This window comes from Abramis brama, assembly GCF_963993115.1.
Source record: "Abramis brama genome assembly, chromosome: 15".
NCBI classification, from domain to species: domain Eukaryota; kingdom Metazoa; phylum Chordata; class Actinopteri; order Cypriniformes; family Leuciscidae; genus Abramis; species Abramis brama.
In genome coordinates this window covers 31,850,748-31,865,236 of record NC_139977.1, presented here as the reverse complement: position 1 = coordinate 31,865,236, position 14,489 = coordinate 31,850,748, and the positions used below count along the sequence as shown (strand labels likewise).

The 14,489-nt window shown below is 40.3% G+C and overlaps 1 protein-coding gene across 2 annotated transcripts; it reads left to right on the top strand.

The window, feature by feature from the left end:
- The first annotated feature begins 12,119 nt into the window (after nucleotides 1–12,119).
- Nucleotides 12,120–14,489, top strand: LOC311097860 (C-type lectin domain family 4 member E-like). 2 transcript variants are annotated; one of them, XM_084137812.1, is made up of 5 exons: nucleotides 12,120–12,275; nucleotides 12,633–12,936; nucleotides 13,018–13,130; nucleotides 13,201–13,325; nucleotides 13,596–14,489. In XM_084137812.1, the coding sequence occupies exons 2-5, from the start codon at nucleotides 12,924–12,926 to the stop codon at nucleotides 13,726–13,728; spliced, it is 384 nt and encodes a 127-aa protein (XP_083993938.1). In that variant the 5' UTR covers nucleotides 12,120–12,275; nucleotides 12,633–12,923; the 3' UTR covers nucleotides 13,729–14,489. The 2 variants fall into 2 exon arrangements, 1 of the variants encoding a protein (XP_083993938.1); XR_014609337.1 differs by having other exon boundaries at nucleotides 12,126–12,275; nucleotides 13,018–13,325; nucleotides 13,596–13,956.

Genomic DNA, 14,489 nt, shown 5'->3' with positions numbered 1-14,489 from the left:
TTATTTAATTGAACTGCTCATATTGTACTTGTAGCTACCTTGAGTTATTTTTTGCACAGTTAATTTTTATTTGTGTAATATTTTTTCATATTTCCTCTAACAAGTATAGCTATTCACCTTATTTTTAATGGAAATACGGACGCAGCCAGTTGACGGTATTTTGTGCGAGACTTCCGGTCAGGCACTTCCGGTCACTGGCGAGCTAACTCACTTTTCACCGTAGCGGTTAATCAAACAAGTATTCATAACAACTAACTCATCGTTATGACTTCAAGGAATACCGGGATTGTTTGTGCAGTTAGAGGTTGTCATAATAACTGGTACAAAAGAAAGATTTACTTGGAGCAGGAGTGTTTTAATCATCGAAATCATTGACATTTTAATCATCAGGCGCCCTACGACTGGAGACACACTGGAACATAGAAAGCGCCACGGAACTGTTGCGTGGCGTTTTCTATGTCTTTGCACACCAGAAACGTGTCTGACGCGGCGCTGTTGCTGTTGACATTATGATAAGCCTCATTGGTGATATATTCGACATATGGGGAGAGAGTTGTGGAAGGCCTATATGTTAAACATAAATATATAGAAGCAAAGACAACGTCGGCAGTATTGACGGCAAAATAGGCTACAGAATATTTCGTTCTTGACAGGTGCAATATTAGAAAATCAAAATAATATTTTTTTTAATTGCATTTATATCTGCATTTATCAAAACCTAAACTCTCAAACATCAAAATGTCATTTATTAATATGTATTCATCTCAAAATGACATACAAATATCTTTTCCTATTCTATTTTGTCTGGAAACACTTCCAAAACGCTTGCGTGTCGCGTGAAAAAATAGGCGTCGATTCTATTTCTAGCATGCATGCGTTTTCCGCGCGGCTCAAGCCGTGCCTGAGTGCGTGTCACGCAGGCAGTGTGCAAGCTCTAACCTGTTAACATGGGAGCCGAAATAAAAACGGACACGCACGCAGCCAGTGTGTCGCCGTCCTGAGGAAACCCTTCAAGGGCCTGTGGTTAAAAGCTTTACATTTGAAGAAACCACCGAAACGACCGTATGTTTGTTCTTTTCATTTCGTGAACACGACCACCCGATACCAGAAAAGTGGCTGAGCTATGAAGTCTCAATAAAAACTCTAAGGAGAAACAAATTATAGTAACCCAATAATCTAGTCATAATGGCATGATCATGGCGTTTATTTTGTATGATTTACATTTATTTATAACCATCTACTTATTGCTATCCTGTGCTTTGGTTGCATTCTGATGGCATTATTAATACATTTGACATGACAAAATACCTCCATAGATATATTAGTCCAGCGCTGGCTCGACCGTGTTTAGGGCGGTGCTGAAGGCGCCGGCGAAGTTTTGGCACTCTGCCAGCTAGATGCATGAGTGTTTTCAACCAGGTCCGGTACCCGAACTGGGTGAGGCGGGGCTTTAGTTCTTTGTTGTATTCATCTGCTACGTTATTTGTAACATTTTTCTGTCAATTCTGCATAATCCTTTGCGATTGATATGGCTAGTTAGCCCAGGGAAGCGAAGAAACGGAAGTGCCGCACAAAAACCGGATACTGGACCCATATTTACTTCCGCGTTCGAAAATAAGGTGAATAGAACAGTGAACAAATATAGAACAAATCTTAAAAAAAATAAAAATAAACAGCTTCATAGCAGATTACAAGTAATCAAGGTCTAAAGGCATTGTTTCATTTAAACCTTTTGCACAGGTTCTGCAAAAATGGGCAGGTCAGCACTATATAAATGAACGGTGCTCATTCTAAAGACCACAGCTCATCTGTGAACACATACTGTAACTGTAACTGTAAGTAAATGCAAAAAATGGAATCCAACATCTATTTTGTAAAATTTGACAATTTGAAATTTGATTATTTCAGGATCAGTTACTGTATTTCCACTCTTTCCCTGAGAATGATGTCACATGCACGATCCTTAAAGGGATGGTTCGGAGTAATTTCAACCTAGGGTCCTTTGCACCATGACCTCGAGCCAAACACCCCCCCCAGAAGCTTTTTTTCCCTCGGTCAAACATTATTAAAGTTAGAGCTTATTTAGAGATATTAGCCGAATGGCTTAGTGTAGGCGCTAATGGATCCAAGGCTGTATCTCGTAAATGACCCCACTAATAATGCCAGAATGGCACCAAACTTCTACAGTAGTAGGTTCTGTACTCATAAAACGAGGCATTGGAAAGTTACATCAGGAGTTTATTTAAATAACACTTGCCTGACGGCTTATGCTACCGCTAACCTGGAGGTCGAGGTCACTTCCGTGATTTGGGAAAAGCCCGTAAAAGTCCTGGCAGAAAGTGATTGAGAAAGTGATTGAATCACCAAATGATTAAGACAATGACTAAACCTTAAAAATAGTTTTCATGTTTTGTATATATATTATTTTGCTGGAAGAGATGCAGATGCAAAATGAACAGTTAGAGGCCGTGAACATATCGCGTCTTTTGCGCGCTGAAGTTCGTTATTTCAAATGTAGGCACGCGGCATGCACGCTCATAATGGAAGCAACGTAGTGCGACGCGCTTGTTTTTTCTAAGCGTAGCGGGATGAAAAAATCTAAACATTAGGTCTAAACTTTAATGCAGGTCATGTGACAAGAACCGACCAATCAGCTTCACCCTTTCCGTAACAACATTGAAAGCTCAGTCAACAGTGTGTGGAGTGTGCTGTTCATGGTTGCATAGCAACGATAGACGCCATGGGAGCGCAAGTGTGATGCCCAGTAAATTGTTATCACATTTGTGGTAGTTTTAGTAATTTTATAAAAGAAATGTTTTTGAACTTTGTTCAGGGGTAATTAACCTGTTTCTACCATTTATTTGCGCTAATATATTTTATATAGAAATCAGGAGTAATTGTGGAGTTCGTCAGCAGGGGGCAGTGTGGCGCTTATTGTGCTCCCAGGGCGTTACGTCAGTTTGTCCCGCTTTGCGGTCTTTCTCTTTCTGCTGAGCGAGATGAGAAACGGACGCAGACTTTGCACTGTCTCATTTATTTCTCCTGTTTCAGGTTGGTAGATTTGTAAATTAAGTTAATTAACTGAAATGTAATATGTTTACATGTCGCTGAATGTTTCAAGGTCCCTGTAACAAGGCTGTTTTATGAAAATGTCGACATATATGTATATATAGAAGCAGTTGTATTTTCGCGCCCGGTTACGTCATCTGTGATTACCAAAGTCACGTCGAACAGAGTTTTATTTTTAGTTCTTTGAACATTTTTGTAAGGTTAAATAGTTTTGAAATGTATGATATTGTGTAATATGTGAAAAGCTAGTGTTAAAACCGAATGTTATCAATTCTAAAAGTGGTTTAAAAACAAGTTAGAAGTCTGTCAGCTCATGCATTGTGGAAGAGTAAAAAAATGATTGCTAATTGAAAATGGAAAATGCATTTAGGAATTATATGCAAGTGATAACATAAGCTAGGTTTTATATTAAGTTGAAAAGAGACAACTTACAAGGTAACAGTGGTTATTATCATTTTGATTTATTTGATCATATACAATTTATATCTCAGTAATTGCTGAAAGTTGAAAAAAAGACAAATTGTATTTTATTTCACAAGAAGACATTGTGTGTTTGTAACCAAGTAGGATTTTAATTGTGATTGTGTAATAAATCCTCTTGGCTCTCTTTCTGCTGAGCGAGATGAGAAACGGACGCAGACTTTGCACTGTCTCATTTATTTCTCCTGTTTCAGAGCGAGAGCATATAAGCCGTTTACATGATACCAGCCGGTACCTGTAACAGTTTATTGGGGGCTCGTTGTCCGGGATCACTCCCACCTTGTGGCCGGAAGCTGATCCAGTGATACTGCAACCTCGGACCAAAAGTGACCTGATGCAACCAGCGAGCTGCAGCCAGTGAAAGAAATCAACAAATAACACCGATCCTGTCTACTAATGAAGAGGTTACCGTTAATGAACAACGAATGATGACTGTGCATTACTGAAATCACCACTCGTCAAGAACAGCGCGTGAATTGTAATCCTGGACTTTGGTGACCAAGTGCGTGGAATTGGGAAGCAGTTATGGCGGATAGTGAGAGGAAAAGGTTGGTGTGGGACATCAAAAAGACCCTGCTCACTCTTTCCGTAGATGAACTGTTCCAGATTGCCAAGTCAGTGGGTGCAGTGCCAGGAACGGATGAGTCTCGCGTCAATTCTACAGATGAGGAGGGTTGTTTTGAGTACATTTGCAGTTTCATGTCCAGTGGACCTTCAAGCGAAGAAACGGAAGTGCCGCACAAAAACCGGATACTGGACCCATATTTACTTCCGCGTTCGAAAATAAGGTGAATAGAACAGTGAACAAATATAGAACAAATCTTAAAAAAAATAAAAATAAACAGCTTCATAGCAGATTACAAGTAATCAAGGTCTAAAGGCATTGTTTCATTTAAACCTTTTGCACAGGTTCTGCAAAAATGGGCAGGTCAGCACTATATAAATGAACGGTGCTCATTCTAAAGACCACAGCTCATCTGTGAACACATACTGTAACTGTAACTGTAAGTAAATGCAAAAAATGGAATCCAACATCTATTTTGTAAAATTTGACAATTTGAAATTTGATTATTTCAGGATCAGTTACTGTATTTCCACTCTTTCCCTGAGAATGATGTCACATGCACGATCCTTAAAGGGATGGTTCGGAGTAATTTCAACCTAGGGTCCTTTGCACCATGACCTCGAGCCAAACACCCCCCCCAGAAGCTTTTTTTCCCTCGGTCAAACATTATTAAAGTTAGAGCTTATTTAGAGATATTAGCCGAATGGCTTAGTGTAGGCGCTAATGGATCCAAGGCTGTATCTCGTAAATGACCCCACTAATAATGCCAGAATGGCACCAAACTTCTACAGTAGTAGGTTCTGTACTCATAAAACGAGGCATTGGAAAGTTACATCAGGAGTTTATTTAAATAACACTTGCCTGACGGCTTATGCTACCGCTAACCTGGAGGTCGAGGTCACTTCCGTGATTTGGGAAAAGCCCGTAAAAGTCCTGGCAGAAAGTGATTGAGAAAGTGATTGAATCACCAAATGATTAAGACAATGACTAAACCTTAAAAATAGTTTTCATGTTTTGTATATATATTATTTTGCTGGAAGAGATGCAGATGCAAAATGAACAGTTAGAGGCCGTGAACATATCGCGTCTTTTGCGCGCTGAAGTTCGTTATTTCAAATGTAGGCACGCGGCATGCACGCTCATAATGGAAGCAACGTAGTGCGACGCGCTTGTTTTTTCTAAGCGTAGCGGGATGAAAAAATCTAAACATTAGGTCTAAACTTTAATGCAGGTCATGTGACAAGAACCGACCAATCAGCTTCACCCTTTCCGTAACAACATTGAAAGCTCAGTCAACAGTGTGTGGAGTGTGCTGTTCATGGTTGCATAGCAACGATAGACGCCATGGGAGCGCAAGTGTGATGCCCAGTAAATTGTTATCACATTTGTGGTAGTTTTAGTAATTTTATAAAAGAAATGTTTTTGAACTTTGTTCAGGGGTAATTAACCTGTTTCTACCATTTATTTGCGCTAATATATTTTATATAGAAATCAGGAGTAATTGTGGAGTTCGTCAGCAGGGGGCAGTGTGGCGCTTATTGTGCTCCCAGGGCGTTACGTCAGTTTGTCCCGCTTTGCGGTCTTTCTCTTTCTGCTGAGCGAGATGAGAAACGGACGCAGACTTTGCACTGTCTCATTTATTTCTCCTGTTTCAGGTTGGTAGATTTGTAAATTAAGTTAATTAACTGAAATGTAATATGTTTACATGTCGCTGAATGTTTCAAGGTCCCTGTAACAAGGCTGTTTTATGAAAATGTCGACATATATGTATATATAGAAGCAGTTGTATTTTCGCGCCCGGTTACGTCATCTGTGATTACCAAAGTCACGTCGAACAGAGTTTTATTTTTAGTTCTTTGAACATTTTTGTAAGGTTAAATAGTTTTGAAATGTATGATATTGTGTAATATGTGAAAAGCTAGTGTTAAAACCGAATGTTATCAATTCTAAAAGTGGTTTAAAAACAAGTTAGAAGTCTGTCAGCTCATGCATTGTGGAAGAGTAAAAAAATGATTGCTAATTGAAAATGGAAAATGCATTTAGGAATTATATGCAAGTGATAACATAAGCTAGGTTTTATATTAAGTTGAAAAGAGACAACTTACAAGGTAACAGTGGTTATTATCATTTTGATTTATTTGATCATATACAATTTATATCTCAGTAATTGCTGAAAGTTGAAAAAAAGACAAATTGTATTTTATTTCACAAGAAGACATTGTGTGTTTGTAACCAAGTAGGATTTTAATTGTGATTGTGTAATAAATCCTCTTGGCTCTCTTTCTGCTGAGCGAGATGAGAAACGGACGCAGACTTTGCACTGTCTCATTTATTTCTCCTGTTTCAGAGCGAGAGCATATAAGCCGTTTACATGATACCAGCCGGTACCTGTAACAGTTTATTGGGGGCTCGTTGTCCGGGATCACTCCCACCTTGTGGCCGGAAGCTGATCCAGTGATACTGCAACCTCGGACCAAAAGTGACCTGATGCAACCAGCGAGCTGCAGCCAGTGAAAGAAATCAACAAATAACACCGATCCTGTCTACTAATGAAGAGGTTACCGTTAATGAACAACGAATGATGACTGTGCATTACTGAAATCACCACTCGTCAAGAACAGCGCGTGAATTGTAATCCTGGACTTTGGTGACCAAGTGCGTGGAATTGGGAAGCAGTTATGGCGGATAGTGAGAGGAAAAGGTTGGTGTGGGACATCAAAAAGACCCTGCTCACTCTTTCCGTAGATGAACTGTTCCAGATTGCCAAGTCAGTGGGTGCAGTGCCAGGAACGGATGAGTCTCGCGTCAATTCTACAGATGAGGAGGGTTGTTTTGAGTACATTTGCAGTTTCATGTCCAGTGGACCTTTGCTAGAGTTAGAGGATTCTGGGATGGCACATCTATTAAACCTAAGGGAGGTAATCGACACAGTTAGTCAGGGTCGTACTTCACAAGTTGCAGTAGCAATTGATGTATCGGGCAGTGGGGATGATGTAAGTCATGTTAATGATAATGTTAACCCAGCTGATGAAAGTGATGCTACTGATGTTGGGATTGCTAGTGCAACCCACATGACACCCTCTACGGCTAGTGACGCACATGATACAGAGCTGCAGAAAATGCTTACTAGTTATGATGAGCTGAGTAAGAAAATTATGCAGTACAAACACACACCCACTCCACAGTCTGTACCTCAGTCATCTGTAAAGATAGGACTCACCACACAGAGTAGTAATGTAGCAGGTACCAGAGGTTCAAGTGAACACTCGACACCATTAACACATGACAAGTTGCTCTCCTTAAGAGAGTTGTCTTACCTTCATCGCAGGGAACTGAAGATCCAGGGGGGTCAGATTGGGGACCAGGGGTTAGATCTCAGCTATAACAGTGTCTGTCGGCAGATGGAAGACAGTTTAAGGGAACAGTTCAGTGATGCAGAGGTTGTAAGAGCCGTCCTCAAAGTCATCAAGCCAGGAACTTTTAAAGACATGTTGATGAATAAGGATGATCTGACTGTAGAAGAGCTAAAAGCCTTCCTTCACTCCCACCTGGGTGAGCAAAGTAACACCGAGCTGTTCCAGGAGCTCATGTGCACCAAACAAAAAGACAATGAGACACCCCAACAGTTCCTGTACAGAGCTATAGGACTTAGGCAGAAGATCATGCTGTCCTCCAAACATGCTGACACAGATGTGAAGTACAGTGCAAGCACAGTGCAGGATGTGTTTCTCCACACCGTGTATCAGGGCCTAGGTCATAAACATGATGATGTCCGCAGAGAGCTGAAGCCATTGCTTGTGGACACTAGAGTATCGGATGAGGCAATCTTAAAACAGATGAAGAAAGTGATGTGTGATGAAAGTGAAAGGCAGCGAAGGCTAGGTCCCGCCACCCGCCAAAAACTAACAAATGTGCACAGTGCTCAGTCTGAAGTCAACGCTGCACAGTGTCCTAGTGTAAAAGAGAAGGTGCCAAAAACAGATGTGATCCAGCAGTTAACGGAAAAACTTGAACAGCTTACAAGTACGGTTGAGTTCATGAGACAATCAATGCAGACACAGGTGGCAGGACAGTTCAACCACAATGGGAAAGGTAGAGGAGACCGCAGGAGAGAAAAACCATATGGCTGTGACAAGTGTGTGGAGCAAAATCGTCCCGACTGCCCTCACTGTTTCCTCTGTGGTGAAGAAGGCCACCGGGCAGTGGGCTGTTTAAAGAGACCACCACGTCAGGGAAAATGGAGCCGGTCCCTGCCGAGGGACAAACAGTGACCGGGTCTCAGCAACCGTCCCAACCTGACACTTGTCATACTGATCCACCAAAAGACTCAAACACTCAAACAAACGACAAAATAACGGAAAAGAGACAGAAACAACCAAACAAGACAACCAATCCATTCACTCATGACTTACCTCACAGCAAAAGGGAACGCCTAGCCAAACTCATTGGAAGGAGAGCTCTCACCCATTGTAACCTAAATGGATTAGCAGTCAGTGCTCTGCTAGACACTGGGGCTCAAGTCAGTATGATTGATAGAGACTGGAAGAGTAAATATCTACCTGACACTCCTGTTAGACCACTCAGTGACATAATTGGTGACGAAGACGAGTTGCGGGTGTATGCAGTGAACGGTGAAGTCCTCCCGTTTGATGGCTGGGTTGCTCTTACAGTCAATTTGATGGGGAATGAAGACCCTAATCTGTCAATCACTGTGCCTTTTCTTGTCAGCAGTCTCGCTCTGGAGAGACCACTGCTAGGTTTCAACGTGCTGGAAGAGATGGTACAAGAACAGCCTGAAAAGCTGATTTCAACCCTCGTCGTCCTACTCTGTAATGCCTTGTGTATACCAGCAGAGAAGGCAGAGCTAATGGTGAGCTTCATCCAAGCCAGAAAACCTTCTGTGCAGTGCGGGCGCCTACGGACAGGTAGACAGGACATTGTTATCCCAGCAGGTCGGGTAGCCTGGGTCAAGTGCCAACTGCACCGTAATCTCCTGTTGCTGGTGAACGACTTACCGGTTGAGGTTACTCCATCTGACACCAGACCTATCCCTGAGAAGAAAACACATAACAGACAAAACCAAGACAGAATGACAGACACTTAAAGACAAGCAGACACGAGTGAGGATAGTGAAAATGATTCAGATGCTGATTCTGGCTCGGGATACTGGCTAAGGAGACCAATCGTAAGGACAGAGGAAAGACCTGTTATCTATCAGGAGCAACGCACCAGGCATCCAGAGATTCGGGGGTCAGGACCGACATCTGTAAGAAGAGAAAGTCATACTGTACCTGAACACTTACAAAACCCTACTGAGACAAGACACAACGGTGATGAAAACCTACCTTTATGCACTGAACCTGTGGAAGAAGAAGAAAACAATGGATACCAAGACTCTGACTCAGAACTTCGACCTTTGATCCCTCCTGTAGAAAACACTCAGTCAGACGTTAGAAGGTCCGCTCGTGAGAGAAGGCCACGCCATTTCCTCACATATGAAACATTAGGTGAACCATCAGTTCAGGCACACGCCACAGTTAATTCAATGACTGGTTACACAGCACCTTATGTACCTGTCATAGAAGCATCTCATCACACTACACCTGCGCACTCACTCTTTCCATACATACCGCCTTATTGTATGACATATCCGTATCCACTCCATTACCCTCAGACACCATACTTACCATATCCTTACCAAGCTCCAGCCACATACATTCCACCTACTATGCTTGTTCATTGAATAGAGATTTGAGAATCAAAGTTAAGAGGTAAAAGGGTTAAACAGTTTTGAGATAAAGATTTTTGGAAATGTCAGATACTGGCTAAGGAGACCAATCGTAAGGACAGAGGAAAGACCTGTTATCTACCAGGAGCAACGCACCAGGCATCCAGAGATTCGGGGGTCAGGACCGAATCTAGCACTTTGTAAAGAAGGAGACAGCGGCACATCCGTGCTTTCCAGGCGTTTTTAGACGCGTTATGTGTACGGCCCCTTAATGATACAAAATATTCAGAGAGAATATAAAATATATGCATATAAACCCAATTGAGATTGGGTCGGGCCACAGTGTATTTGCCCCCTCCCCCCAGTCAGAGTCGAGCCCACCAATGAAAATATCACGACACATAGCCACCCTTCAAAAAGTTCCAACAATATAAATTTTTTGCTTCGAAATGAAGACAGAGACATCGATCGGCATCACCAGCAGAAGGCACTAGCAGCGAAACTAATACCTCAACCGATACGACTCAAGCAGAAGCTAATGTTGTGAGCAAAGGCGGTAACACAAAGTCTAGAAAAAGTTGTTCTGCACTTAAAATGTGGTCACCTTAGGGCACTACACTGTGTTAATCCGGGCCTGTCGTCAGTAGATCACGAGCAGAGCATTTTCACTCCCATCGGCGCTCTCATGCTAATTTGCCCTGTTTAGTAAATCTGCCCCCTAAAATAAAATACTTAATGCACTTGAAAGTCTGCTTGCCAAGGTCCATAATGTTTTAACGAAACAACAACAGCGTGCAAATAGACATTGCGAACTACACAGTTGTCTGTGTCAGGCGCTTTGGTTACTATCAGAGGGCTCTGGTTCATAGCTCTGGTTGCTATGGCAGCACGAGCGGAAACCATGGAGAACGCGGATATGACGCCATTGACTGTGACAAAATGGAAATAAAGAAACATGCCGTGTCTTCAAATTAAATTACAAATTTCTCCTGGTTTGAAAGCTGTTGGAAACAGTCGGGATAATGCAAGTACACAACTAAAAAAAATATATAACATAGATTTTTGCTATTTTTAAAACAAAAAAGTTACATATTGTGCCTTTAAATACTGCTCTACAAACCCTGTGATACATGTTTTCACACTGAGGACAATTGAGGGACTCATACACTATTACAAAAACTGCAAACATGCAATCACTATAGGCTCAAGATGGCAACACATGATGCATTTAGAGCTGGGGATTTTTGAACAGGATGATTGGTGCAAGTTGTACTTATATGTAAATATCTTGTCTTACACTTCACTTTAAATTCACACACACAAAACTTCCCTATAAACACTTCCCCTCGGGAGAATCCCAATTGCTATTACCAAAGTTTATATGGGCAGACCCTCGACTCCTTGATTTTGATCAAGGGAGCAAGTCTGCCCATATGTAGACCATGTCCCAAATGGTCTTGTGGACTTACAATGGCTGCTGGACTGCTGGATGTCGATTTTTAATTCTAGATTTCAAAAGAGTGCTGGCAAATGTGAACTCATAAGAAGACCATGAAAGCTTAAAGGTTCAATTTGACACGCCATACACATCTTTGTGTGGAGATGATAAAAAAAATGTCATCGCTTGCACCTTTCAAGGTTTGCGTTCTCGAGCCTCCAGGCACTGTTGTTGTGCAAATGAGCGGCTGGAGCGCATTAAGGGTTTTCTGTTAGAACGGTGTTGTGTTAGCGGCCCCTAAGTTAATAACTAATGATCTTTGCAACGAAAGTGAATCAATCAAAACTAACTTTAGCTGGACAATAACTTTATTCTAGAGCTGCTATAAAGCCAAAACAATCTCTGTTACTTTAATTTCCTATTATCACTGTAAAGCTGCTTTGAAACAATCTATATTGTGCTATATAAATGAGGGTGACTTGACTTCAGTCCGCTCCAGCTCTCAAAATGCAACATGACATCACAGCAGATCGTGCTTAATTTACTACCACAACACACAACTGTATGATATATTATTTATTTCATTTAACTGCATATACTGTACTTGTAGCTGCCTTACCATGACTTTTTTTTTGTCTGTGTAATATTTTTCATATTTCCTCCAACGAGTATAGCTATAGAATAGTGCAAAAATAAACAAATAAATAATTAAACAGCATCATAACAGATTACAAGTAATCAAGATCTAAAGGCTTTGTTTCATTTAAATCATTTGCACAGGTTCTGCAAAAATGGGCAGGTCAGCACTATATAAATGAACGGTGCTCATTCTAAAGACCACAGCTCGTCTGTGAACACATACTGTAACTGTAAGAAAGTGCAAAAAATGGATTCCAACATCTATTTTGTAAGATTTGAAAATGGCGATATTAAGAGCATACCAGAAGCTGAAACAACAAGTCACCACCAGGATGAAGAAAAAACACGAAAGTGCAGTAAGTAAAGTTTATTCTGAAGCAGAGATGGTGTCATTAATGTTTGAGGAACTGAGAAATTTTACATTAAATTTTAATTGTTGTTCTCTAAGAACAATATGCCAATGTTTAAATATGAAATGCATTAACAGAATAATTTTTTTCTCTTTGCAGCTTATGTTCTTGTTTGCATTTTTATTTTTATTTTTTACCATATATTAATTTCAGATGATCGTCATTATAAAAGAGCATTCAAAAGAACTCTCTTTGAAAAACCTTTTCAATACTTACAAATGTTGATTTTAAGAGTTATATTTTATCATATGGAGTGAATTGTTCCCAATTGATATTTGTGTGTTTTCTCTCTCTGTTTGTCAGGAGGAAGTTGGTGTTTGGTGTTTATGACCGTGTGTCTTGGGCTCATTTGTGCTCTTCTACTGGCCTACATCTTACTGCAGCACATCACCATCACAGCAGAGAGAGACCTGTTAAAGAGTTACACGAACACAGTTGAAGAATTCAATCAGACTATCAACAGCTTAAAGGGCAACAACACTAATCTAATGATTGAAAAAGCCCAACTGCAGAACAACGTCAGCTCTTTGAGTCAGAAGAAACTGGAGTTAGAAAGCAAAGTCACATCTCTGACTGATGAACTAAACAAAGTTAATGATAAAGGAAAGTACAGTTTTGTTTTTGTGTAAGTTCTTACTTTCCTTCTTCTTTGATGAATAAATATTTTTAAAACGTGTGTTTCTTTTAGGAAATCGGTTGGGCTGGTTTTTCATAACCCCTCAGCTGAGCTGGTCTGCCAGCCGGCAGTACTGCAAGAATAATGGTGGTGATCTGATCATTCTCAACACTGAAGCGAAGCAGGTGAGTTTGTGTGAGTGTTTGTTAATGAATGAGAGGAATAACACTTATTCCTGTTTTTATTCACATACAGAGGTACATCACTTCTGTTGTCCTTAAAACATTCCTAAACACGGGGGAGAATTTGTGGATTGGTCTGAATGACTTACAGCAGGAGGGCATTATGAAATGGGTGGATGATTCAGCACTGAATCAAGGGTAAGTGCTAAAAAGCACTGTGTATTTATTAGTTTAGTAATTATGTTCTTGTTTTAAAAATCCATCACAACCACCAGTAAGTGTCTGAAAACACATCTCTTCCACAACCTCAACAATCACAATCAAATCAACTTCCTATAAATAAATTATATTATTCTTCTCTATTTTAATTTTCTGCACTTTCACTTCTACTCCAGCTTATTTTGCTACTTTGATTATTGTTGGTTTTGGGGATCTGAATAATTAACAAAACTGATTCATGTTATTCAGGTTTTGGATCTCCGGTGAGCCGAATAATGTAGGTGGAAATGAGGATTGTGTTGAACTGGTGCCATCAGCTCCTCTCCAGAACTGGAATGATCTCCCATGCACCTACAGCAAAAGAGGGATTTGTGAGAAATAGGGTTCATCCTGGCTTGTGCTTTTATTTGTATTATTTTATGGAATCATTTATATTGTGTTCACATGATTTCTAATTGAGGTTCCTGCTTTTTAAAACAGTCTGCTACTTTCATGGGAACCGCTTTCATGATATCAATTTTGTTTTATGATTTTTCTGTAATGTACAAAATCAAGAATGTAAAATTGTCATTATTTTCTCATTGCTTTATTAAACTCACAACATTCTGTCTCTCATGGGGTGAATTATTAATTACTTATTAATTAACTTATTAATTATTGAATATTATTAAAACCTCATAATTGGAGTTAGATGAAATAAAAAAAGGAAGGAAATGTATTTAATAGCTTGTTTGTAGTCACGTGATTCTGATGACATGCAAAATTCAGATGGAGGGCAGGAAGTGAAAAGCACAACGGACGAGATGGAAAATGGACGAGGAAAGTCCGTACTGTGCTGGTTTAGAACTGTATAAACAGAAAATCACAACATATGTTGGATGTGATGAATAGGCTGGATTTTTCTACTGAATTGAAATACTTGCAACTACTGCCACCGAGGCGGTAGATGTAGAGAATGTGAAGCTGACTTCAGACCTGACTTGTTAAAAAGAGATGGTATTATTAACCGACCGTCTGCTAGCTGTCTCGCGTCACAGAAGTTAGATAAATCCCAACACACAGAGACTCTTTCACCCAGATATCATCATATAGAGACTGTGGCTGTTCCCCAAATTACTAAATAAATAAAATTCTCAAACCTTC